A 12,207-nucleotide genomic window follows, 5' to 3' on the forward strand; every position below is an offset into this window, starting at 1 on the left:
GAAACTCGTTTCCCACATTATAGAAGAACTATTATAAAAAGAACAGAATACGATGGAAATATGATAACAAACATTCTGCAAAAGTACCATAATGGAAAACAAAAGGCAATATAATTTTTTTTTTTTTATAAAAATATTTATTACATGTGTTTATTTACTTAACATTATTTACAATAGACAACAGGAAAGGACATCTAAATCAATCACAGGATCATTGTTTCCAATGATGTGGATAATATAGTTTGAAAATATGCGAAGTATTTCACTACAAGTTGCTGCACTTAAACCACTTAACTCAGGGACGTGTAGATCTTCGTAAGATAGTTGTCTGTTGGGACTGATATCGTTAAGACGTCTTTGTAAAACTGCCCATGCTGGTTTTGATCGGTGACACACCGAGAACTTATGTTTGATTGTTTCATCCATTGGGCAGTGTGGGCATGTTGGTGATGTAATGCGGTGATGACGAAAAAGATCGGCACAATTTTTTATTTTATTGTTCACCAGTAGATATAGGTATGATCTTTGTTCGGAATTTAGCTTTCGACTGCTTATGTTATGCCAGACCCTGCGCCAATTTCTTGTTGGTGTCTCCAAACATACTTTGGGATTTGGTAGAGACTTTGTTATCTTTTTTGTCAGACTTTTTGTCGTTATTATGGTATCTAATCCAATTGGTATACCCACCATATGTTTTTTTACAGTTTTTAGGCATGGATAGCTGCTTGGGATATTTGCTTCATTTACGTTATTAATTATCTCGGAGCTTACGCAAAGGCTGTCTCTGTGTGTTATATATCGGTTACATAGCAGTGCTGGAACTTTTATGGCTGGAATGTGAAGGTTTAGTCCTCCACGCAGTTTTGGAAGAGCAAGTTGTTGTAGAGGAACTCTAGTACATCCACTTCCAAGATAATTCGAAAATGTCTCACACCATTAATACAAAATTCGTTCAAGAATCATTTTAACTGCTGCGGTTATATGATTATGACACACTCACAAGTCAAAGATGTGGCGTCAATCGAAGAACAAAACCAGCTCATATCAAAGGAACACCAAAGGGCTCACCGGGGCATAAACGAAGTCGAAAGCCAAATGAAGAGATCATTTTTCTTCCCCAAAATAAAAGCATATCAAATCAGCAGTCAACACGTGCATCGTATTCAATGAACACAAATATGAGCGGAAGCCGTATAATATCAAGATCTCGCCGAGACCGATCACCAAAAAGCCAATGGAACGCGTTCACATGGATATTTTTCCATTAACTCGAAAAGTTTTCATTCAATAGTGCGTTTTCGAAATTCGCACAAATGATACCAATTGAAACTAAAAACTTGATAGATGTTAAAAGTGCACTAACAAAATATTTCGGTAGTTTTGGAACTCCAATGCAAATAGTCACTGATCATGAAACGAAGTTCAGATCAGTACAATTAAAAAATTTCTTGAGCAGTTTAGGCGTTTCACTGACATACGCATCATCCTCAGAAAGCAACGGCCAGTTTGAAAAAATGCATTCGTCAATAATAGAAATCTACAACACAAAAAAGCACAAATTTTTAGACATGAATACGATAGATATCATCGCCATATCGATTTCATTGTACAACGCGACTGTTCATACAGCAACAGGCTACACCCCAAACGAAATATTGTTCAACCAATTGAATCACACAAATCCCATTGTTGTGTTTGCCTATATGCGATATCGAGCAGTCATTAACAGTTTTGCCGGTCGTTAATTTTAACAGGAATGAGCAACAAATGAATTCAGTTAAACCAAAATTATCTTTAAACGACTGTTGAAAAGAGTTCATTTATTCGCGATGCCGGTTAATGTAACCGGTATACGGTAATTTGTCAATTGTTGCACACTCAAGGGAACAGTGAATGTATTTCATATGTTTGAGATGGATAAAATTTCAATATTATTGTTATGTATGTCTATTATGCATGATAATTGCTTAAAAAATAATATGTATATTTCATTTGAGGCACGATAATTATGAATAATGTCAAGAATTACTGATTTTTTAACCTTTTCAAAAATCCAATCGTTACACACTTACGAAAACTCTGAATTGTTTTATTGCACTCTTTGAACCCAATTATTGCACACTTTCCAACTCACTGAAATACACCAAAACAAGTCCTGAAGTTGATATTTTCTTTGGAATAGTGTTTAGAACAATACGAAACGCAGCTACATTACAGGGTTTCTACAATTAATTGGTTGGTGACCATAATTTTTTGGTTGCTACCCATATTTTTTTAATGTGGTCCCACGATATATTGGTCGGTTTCCAGAATTTTTTGGTTCAATTGTATTGATATCCAATCGGACGATACCAATAAATTAAAGAAACGAACCAAAAATCTATGGGATACCATAAATAAATCGTGAGACGAGCCCAATAAAATATGGGAACCGTCCAATAAATCGTGGGATACCCTGTAAAGGCCGGGCTACATTGATCGTACTCTCTGGTGTAATTTCAATTTTCACTAGCGCATCTGGCGGCGGCTGGAGGAAGCTTTTTTTGGTCATCAAGGGAATGGTCGTGCCGGATCTCAAATTTAAGTTGGTTTTTCATCGTTTTTTGATGGGAAAATGAAATACTTGCACAACATATTTATCTATCAATTGCATAGCTTTTTCAGTCCAGTTTAAGTAAAAAACATGAAAAAATAACATATTTTCTGAATCGGCTACAAATTGTTTAGCATAATGCTTCGGTCAGCCGCCGTCAGATGCGCTAGTGAAAATCGAAATTACACCAGAGAGTACGATCAATCCCGCTGTACAATGCGACAGGCGAAATCATGGCGTTCGAAGAATTTAATCATGCCTTCCTTTTCTCTCCAACGGCTAATTGAACAATCAGCTCTTCGAGCTACCCGTCCCTGGCTCCACCTCATACCCATGAGCGCGCTGTCGAAGGTTTGGATGTGTTGGTGCGTCAGACGGCCAATCGCTGTCAGCCGTCGTCCGTGCTTTTTCCCTCCATAGGGCTATCTCTTTCTGTCGTGTGGACAATGCTGTGGCGCTTAAAAAAACCGTTAACAAACATTGCGGCGATGAAGTTGCATTTTCAAAAATCAAACCAAAAAAGCGCAATGAGTTCAAACGCTGAGACGTAAAAATGACTAAGGAATCGCCAGCTCACGCGCAGAACCCTAATTCGCATTATCACGTTCATCCCGGCGCTGATTTTCATCAACTTTCCTTTCCGCCGGTATCTAGAACGCAAGCTGATTGTGAAACCGGTATACTGGAAAGTTCACTGGCAGTCCCTGGGGCCTGCCATCGAACTGAACGTGCAAGGAATAAGCATAACTTTGTTAAGGCCGGGCTACATTGATCGTACTGGCAAGTGTAATTTTGATTTTCACTAGCGCATCTGGCGGCGGCTGGTGAAAGCTTTTTTTGGTCGTCGGAGGAATGGTCGTGTTGGATCTCAAAATTAATTAGTTTTTTCATCGTTTTTTGATGCAAAAACTGTTGAAATACTTGCACAACATATTTATCTATCAATTACAAAGCTTTTCCAGTCCAGTTAAAGTAAAAAACATGGAAAAATAAAGTATTTTCTGGGGCGGCTCCAAATTGTTTGGCAAAATGCTTCGGTCAGCCGACGCCAGATGCGCTAGTGAAAATCGAAATTACACTTGCGATTACGATCAATGTAGCCCGGCCCTAATATTTGACCTCGTTCCCTGGGCTGGGCACGACCATTCCCTCGATGACCAAAAAAAAGCTTCCATCAGCCGCCGTCAGATGCGCTATTGAAAAAATTGAAATTACACTAGCGAAAACGGACAATGTCTCTTGGCCTTTAGACAATAAATAAAAATCAAAAGGCATTTGAAGCGCAAACAAAAATGATGAAGAACCTTGTAAATTCGATGATGCGAGCCTATTCTATAGTTCCAAATTGAAGTTGGCCACGAATGAGTGGGGTGGAGGGCTAGGAGGTAGATATGATGAGTTGAGGATTTCTTTATTATTTTTGTGATAACCGCATTTGTCATATCGATTATGAGGCCAGCACTTTTCAAAATAATTAAAAATCATTCAAAATCAAACAATCAACAGCAATGTACTATCACTCGGACAGGGAATTATTGACCGTACAGAAGACGCACACTCTTAAAAATGTTTGCCGAATCTCGGTTTGCCGAGATCTGCAATACTAAGATCTCGGCAAAGATCTCAGTTAAATTTCTGTTGCCTCGAATAAAAAAATGCAAATGAAATTTTATTTCATCGTTTACGTTTGACCGAGATTTTCGGTTAGAGCAAACCGAGATTTCGGCAAAATATAAAAACCATCTTGTTTTTTTTATTTTAGTGATTTTATTTTCGTAACGAGGTACAGGTAAAATAAAGAAAGAATATTATTTTTTGAGAGAAATAGCCATAGCGGCTTGTGCTCATGATGGTTGGTGTACAAAATTGTGCAGCATGATACCACCATTGTAGTAGGGCGGCAGGAAGACACCCTACCCTTGTGAGAGTTTGGTTGTGATGGGATGCATAGGAACGGGCGCCGGTTTAACCACCGGGGCACAGCATCTGGATGTGGTACAGGAAAGATGAGCCGGATATGGAGCGGGCACTGGTACAGGCACGGTTCTGTAAAGTGGACAGAGGGAAAAAGCCTGAGTGAACCCTGATTAGACATTACGTGGTCGAGTGTTAGAATACTTACCTCGTGAAGAAGACCGAAAATGAGACCTGGAAATCTGAACGGTCCGGCAAAGGTTGATCCAATGCCCGCGTACACACGACGCCTACGGGCTTGCCCATGCCCGAATGTAGAGCAGATAGCTTACGATTATATCTTCACCTTGAGCACCATAAGCTAGCTTTCCGGAAAGCAGTACAACCGCTGCTACCTGATACGCACAAATTTTTAACACTTTGACCACCGGCCTGACGTCACAGATTTTCGAGTGAACATGTAGCGCATCGCAAAAGAGCGATGAGAGGGACAATTTTTCGTGCGATTGTTATCACTCTTTTGTTTCGTTGCGATAATCGGCGGTAGCACATGTCGTTCTCGTTCTCTCTTTCCTACATCATTTGTTCTCAAGAGAATCACTGAGCGTCAGATACAAAACTGAGTGGTGAGCGGTTCGGCTCGGTAACGGTCGAGTGGATTCCGGAACGCAAACCCAACCATCAAAACTGAAGCTATTTAAAAAAAATTTAAAAAAAGAGAATACTTTTTATTCGTAAGGAGCAGACTTTCTCTTGATTTTGTATGACTTTGGCTGTTTTGGACATCACGTGTGGACGCAGGCAACTGAACTGCCCTGAGCGACGTATGGATGAGCACAGACTACGTACGTTGACAAAGTTTCCTAGCCTCAACCTCACTCCATACCCGTGCCTAATCGCACGCTACTGTTGCTCGGTTTTTTTCACGCTATTTGACTCATTTTAACTTATTTTTCACACTTTTAAATTCACATCACAAAATCACTTTGAAAAGTGTTCGTTTGTAGCACGAGATTAACAAAATGGTGAATGACAGATAGAAAACCGACCCTCGGCTAACTTAAATAGTAAAGCCGAAATCCCGGTTATTTTGACAGATGATCTCGGTGACAGCAGTGTTTACGTAAGTGATCGGCATTTTGTGTTGCCGAGTTTCGGTTAAAATATTTATTTAACTGATATTTAAGTTTTAAATGGTACTGATTATCGGCGATGGCAAATGACAAATCGGTAAAACATGCAAGAGTTATTTAACCGAATGGAGGCAGTTTATTTAACCATGGTCGGAAATTATTTTTATATGTGTACGTAATGAAAACTGGATATGGCAATTGGCATTTGCAGCAGACATTACAAATAATTATAATATACTAGCTGACCCGACAAACTTAGCTATTCCAAAAAAAAATATTAAATATTTTATTATTGATATGTTACTTGGGATAGTTGTATCGTGCCCGTATCCCCTCAGAATTCGATGATCAAGTGTAAACCGCCAGGCTCCTCACATCAAGTGTCAAAGTGCCGTATACAACACAACAACAATCCGGCTCTTTGTATGGGAGTTAGAAAATCATTTTTAAATTAAATTTAGTGTAACATCTGAACGATTTTTAAGTCTTAAAACCTATTCTCATACCACCATAAGGTGTGTGCAAAGTTTCGTTGAAAATGATCCAGCCGTTTCGGAGTTTGCTCGCAACAAACACCGTGACACGAGATTTTTATACATATAGATTGAGTCTAAAACTGCAAAAGCAAGACAATCTTATTTCTGCTACAAATTTAGAACAACAACAAATAAAAAAAAAAATGCATTTTCCGGAGTGTCAGAAGTAGCAAGAAGGTTTCTTCTTGCAAGCAGAGTTTTCAGTTGACTATGCTTGTGATCTTTTATTTTAACTACAAAACCATATTCATGAAAGGTTTGCTAAAGTAAAATGTAAAGCTTCTGAAATGAGAATTTTTCAAAATCCATTTGAAGCCGTTTTTGCGGATTGTCCCAATGCGTGCGAACAGACGGCGTCCACGGGCCTGCCCACGCTCGAATGCAGAACCGATGGCATACGATTCTATCTTCACCATTAACATGAGAGGGACAGAGCTTATACCCCGAACATACCCGAAAGGTGTGCATGCTTCACTCATCAGGATCTAAAGGCAAGGACAAGGCAAAAGAGACACAGAAAAAAATCCTCACGGCTACACATGTCCTCTAGACGCGTTGTCTATGCGTCTCGCTCGGTATCACAGCGGCATACGGCAGGTAAGCACTACAAATGCTGCTACCTGATACGCACACATGTTTATCGAACACAACTATTCGGTTCGACTCGGTAAACTTCACGAGGATGCCGGAACAAAAGGGCGCAGACTTTTTCATGATTTTGTATGACTTCGGCTGTTTTGGACTACGCGTGTAGGCGCTCGCAATGAGTTGCATACATGAGAACACAACAATTTGCAACAATGAGAACAAACATGTTCTCACATGAAATTTGTGAAAATAAGCTAAAAATCCAATTTGAAAGACAAACATATGGAATCAATATTAATATTTCTTTTCATCTCCATTAACTGACTGTTGCTTTTGATCATGGATCGTAATGTGGTATGTTTTGAGATAGTCACGGTATGTTCGATTTTGACACGGTTGCCATGTAGTAACTTTGAACTCGCGTTGGCCAGGGTGGCCTTCAAACATTGTTAAGGAAGGTCATCGTTTGCTGAATTAAGCAGAACTGAGGTGGATACTGTTTCGAAGCGGACTTTCGACACTTGATCGTCCAGGCAATCATTGAAACCATTAGGAGGTTTTCCTTACTTTAGTTGGAGTTTAGAAGCCTTACCTTGGGCAGGGAAACAAAACAAAACTCTTTAAATGAGAAGTCGATAGATGTAGGATGGGCATAGTCCTATCCTGACAGTCCGAACGAATCTGACCTGCCATGATCGGAGTTGGTTTTATTTATACTCAAAAGAAGTTAAGGGTTTCTCACATTTGTTTCCGGATTGTATGCTGGAAAGTTTTTGTTTTCACTCAGCTAGTTACGTTTGTCTTTTGTTGACAAGAACGATGGTTCTTGTCACTAAGTTCCTGTTTTGGGTTTAATGCTTATACTGTTCCTGCTTTGGGTTATAATGCATAAACTGTTCCTGCTTATGTTGTACGTTTCGGTTGGTTCTGTTAAGTGTGTCACAATTGTTTTTATATGAACGGTATGGTCTGAATTCTTCTGGTTGCGTTCCTATGGTATGATCTGATTTGCTGAGTGTGTTATAGTGAATGTGTTGCAATGGTGTGATTTGGGTTTACAATGTGTCTATAGTTGATATTGTGTATTATAATAAGTTCTGTATAGCAGATATGCTACAGTAATATGTAACCTTCGGTTGATATTCTGTTGCTACAAGTCTAAAAGCCGCTTTGCGCTTCGCGCTGCTTCAACGGTTCAAAGTTGAAGATATCAAAGGAACGAGTTCTACTGTTTTTTAATCAGCATTTGGACAATTGAGGGTTGAAAGAAGTATTTTGATAGATGGATGTGTGTAGCTATGAAGACAAAAATTAAAGCTACGGGCTAGGGTTGCTTGCAAGCTTTCTTTGGTAATGTAAGTATTTTGCTACACAAATTAAACACGGTAGGGTAAATGTACCAATAGTGGTGCAATTTGTAGTGGTATCGATATGTTTTAATGGATTTAAAGTGTCAGGAAGGACATTTTCTGAATATTTTAACACATATCAATTGTAATATGTGTTATCTTCGCAATCACAACCATTTTCACCTTGAAATACATCAAATCTACGAAAAAATACAATTTTTTGTGGCTGCTTCGTTGTACCTATAATGGTGGTATGGTTCCTATAGTCGTCTTATTGTGTTCTTATAGTGGTGGTAAACAAAGATGCATCAAAAACGGTGTATAATATCAATGAAACTTAGTTTAGAAGCTGTTTTCGTGTGAATAGCAAGGATTACTGCCATAATATTGGTTTCTTCCGTAATTTGATCGTAAAAAAAATGTATAAATTTGATCGATGAAACTATTGACTAAAGTACTGCATCACACCTGTCGTCAACCTAAACCCGGAAGAGTGTGCTTGATTTGAAGTCAATTTTTCATTCAGGCAGATAAGCGAATTTTGGCCTGTTTTTGGTAAATTTCCTACATAAAACTCATTTCTGTTGCTTATTTTAGTGAAAACAGTACGACATGTCGAAAATATCCTCGAAAAAATCTAAAACGACCCGTTTTTATTGATTTTATAACTATAACCACTATAGGAACATGCCTGTTTTGTGTACCTATAATGGCACTATGGTAAAAAACACTTAAAAATGCATAAATATGGTCAAAAGGCAAATAATTTTGGTAAAACAATAATATTTCATAACAGTTATGTTGAAAAACTAGTAATTGCGTGGTTATGTGGTCGTTTAGAACATTAACAGAAATATGAGTTTCGTTATGAAATCCTAAGGATTTTGGAAAAATGTTGACACATGTCACAAAATAATGGATTTTTCGGTCACTAAGTAACGGAATGACCCCATTTAACTTGTAAACCCTTTGTAAAAGGCTAAAGAACATTTCACACTAACGTAAATAACTTAATAACTTTTAATTTGCCGTATGAACCGCATTTTAGTGCAATACCACCACTATTGGTACTACCACCACTATAGGTACATTTACCCTATTTAATCGTACTAGTAAAATGGATTCAATCGAAGCCATTTGGACTCCAACTGAGTGATCCCATTTCAGTCAGAGCAATCTGGGTCTAGATTGGAAGAAGCTGGATTCGAAACATAATTTTTTCGGGGTCGGATTCGCATTAAGAATGTAAGAGTCGGAGCGAATTTACGAATTTAATCAGAAGCTCCCTACACTATCACTCACTATGTTTTTTGCTGCTTGGGGATCCTTATGCGGACATCCAGGCTTTCTCTATTTTAGTTTCTTTCTCTTCCATGTCGGAATCAGAGTTAGGATACATTTCCATCGTGGGAGAGTGCCAAACAGAACGGTATGCAAGAGTAAAGGTTATGCTTACCTGTATACTTAATTGACGAATACAAATACACTACACGCTCTAACACATGATCGACCTAGACACTGCTCGGTTTTCGTAACTTATCATGTCGCACACAATCGGAACACTAACTTCACATGCGCTATGATTCAAACACTAAGGGGCACACTATAAGGCCAATTATGTGACTCAATCATTTGAGAAAAAGTGTTCAAAACGCAGATTTAATTTTATGATGCGTGTTTAGCATAACTATTTTTCTCTTGTTTGACACTTTAAACTGAACGAAGCATGTTGACATACATTTGCATTACGGGGACATTAATTCAAATGGGGATCAGTTTTTGTCAAACAGTTTTGTGTCAGATCAGAGTAACGGAATGTGTTCTATTTTGCGGTTTTCTATTACTTACTTACTTATCCGGCGCTACAACCGCTTTGCGGTCTTGGCCTGCCTCAGGAGTGTCCGAAACCGCTCACGGTCTCGCGCCTTCGTCTGCCAGTCCGTTATCCCGGCCTTAATGGCGGCCGCCTCCACGCCATCTTGCCACCTCAATTTGGGCCTACCACGCCTCCTATGTCCTTGTGGACGGCCTAAAAAGACTTTACGGGCTGGGTCGTCCGTTTCCATGCGTACATGTCCAGCAAACCGGAGCCTGGCGAGCTTAATACGCTGTACGACAGTGAGGTCGCCGTACATCTCGTATAGCTCGTCATTATATCGGCTCCTCCATTGCCCTTCCACAAATTGGATACATTAGCGGTTTTCTATTGATGTAGTTAATTTCAAACACACTCATTTCGTGTAATTACAATCGGAAATTAATAATTATCATTTATTACAATAAAAATTGAGGGATTAAAAATGTGTTAAAATTAACAAATAAACTCCATGCGTTTGCGATGCCCAATTCTATCAATTTTTAACGACTCTGGTTAATTTTTAACGGCTGTTAATTTTTAACTTTTTATCTCGCGATGCCGGCTATTTATTCAAACGGGGACCAGTTTTTGTTAAACAGCTTTCTGTCAGATGAGAGTGACGGAATGTGTTCTATTTTGCGGTTTTTTTTATTGATGTAGTTAATTTCAACCACACTTATTGCATGTAATTACAATCAGAAATTAATAATTATCATTTATTACAATAAAAATTGAGGGAATAAAAAATGTCCAAGGAGTAAAACTATAAAACAGTTACACTTGAGAAAAGATTTGAGAAACTGGTGCTGTGATAGACTAAGTCCCCATAATAAAATGCAATATCATACAACGAGTTTAATCCGTACCAGCGCCTTACTCGTTATGCGGGAGACTTGTTGTTTCCAGGATCATAAATGTGCTGGTATAAGTGATAGTAGTTGGTAGATCATGCCTTGATGAAATATTAGTATCAAAACACTTTTCCAATATTTTTCAACAATACTCCTACAGGTAATATTTTCATATTAAATAATTCATGGTACTTTAAATCAGATTTACGTTATCGGGTTAACAAAACTTGTGAAGTCTCTAACGACCTTCTATAATAGCGATAATTTAATATAATACCGATAAAATTATATTTTTTACAGATATATTGATCTATCTACAGCACCTGGTCAGCATTTCATTTTTTACATCGAACGTACGGTTTCTGGTGAAATTAATCCTGGAACCATAGGGTTTTCATTACTTCAACGGAAGTGGGCGACACTTTCAATCAATCAAGACATTAGCGTCAAACCATATCATTTCGAACGATCATCTGAAGTTCTCTGCAGTATTGCTCTTGAGGTAGATTTTCTACAGAAAAAAACGTAAGTATTAGCATGTTTACTCTAGATTTTTAATCTTACAAGTCCAGCTCTTCATTGTTTTTTTTTTCTCTCAAAATTTTCAGTGTAACACATGAGCCATACGATAGTGATCAAATGGCAAGAGACTTTTTGCTTCAGTTTGCAGGATTAGCTGTTACGGTTGGACAGCCATTGGTTTTCAGTTTTCAAGATAAAAAATTGCTATGCCTAGCAGTGAAAACTCTTGAGGTAATTGATGCCGCAGCCATGGCTGGTGGTGCATCATCCAGTGGATCTGGTAACGGTCCGGTAGAACCTAAACGAGTAAATTTTGGTCGATTGCTTGCAAACACTGTTGTGACGTTTGAAAAAGCTGAAAGCTCTGGGTTAAATCTTGTTGGACGTTCTAAAGGTCGGGTAACGGCTGTGAGACAGTCTATCATTAATCCTGATTGGGATTTTGGAAGAATGGGCATTGGTGGATTGGATCGTGAATTTAATGCGATATTTCGACGTGCTTTTGCTTCGCGTGTTTTCCCACCAGAGGTGGTTGAACAACTGGGATGTAAACACGTAAAGGGCATTCTTCTATATGGACCTCCTGGTACTGGTAAAACACTTATGGCGCGACAAATTGGAACAATGTTAAATGCTCGAGAACCAAAGATAGTAAATGGTCCGCAGATTTTAGATAAATATGTCGGTGAATCAGAAGCTAATGTGCGTCGACTATTCGCTGATGCCGAAGAGGAAGAAAAAAGAGTAAGTAGATATTTAATAAGAAAAATGCAATAAACTTATTCCGTTAAACATTATTCTAATCACGAATGCTTCTAATTGTATTTATGCATTAAGAACGGATTATTTCTAAAATCTTATTA

The 12,207-nt window shown here is 38.4% G+C and overlaps 1 protein-coding gene across 4 annotated transcripts in view; it reads left to right on the plus strand.

Moving 5' to 3' along the window:
• The window catches only part of LOC1268587 (vesicle-fusing ATPase 1), a 45,115-nt gene that overhangs the window by 14,709 nt on the left and 18,199 nt on the right, over positions 1 to 12,207 (plus strand). For all 4 annotated transcript variants that reach the window (XM_061650903.1, XM_061650904.1, XM_061650905.1 and 1 more), the window contains exons 4-5: positions 11,123 to 11,347; positions 11,431 to 12,088. In XM_061650903.1, the coding sequence (XP_061506887.1) occupies positions 11,123 to 11,347; positions 11,431 to 12,088 (883 nt within the window). The remainder of the gene's footprint in view (positions 1 to 11,122; positions 11,348 to 11,430; positions 12,089 to 12,207) is intronic.

This window comes from Anopheles gambiae, chromosome 2 (assembly GCF_943734735.2).
Source record: "Anopheles gambiae chromosome 2, idAnoGambNW_F1_1, whole genome shotgun sequence".
Lineage (NCBI taxonomy): Eukaryota > Metazoa > Arthropoda > Insecta > Diptera > Culicidae > Anopheles > Anopheles gambiae.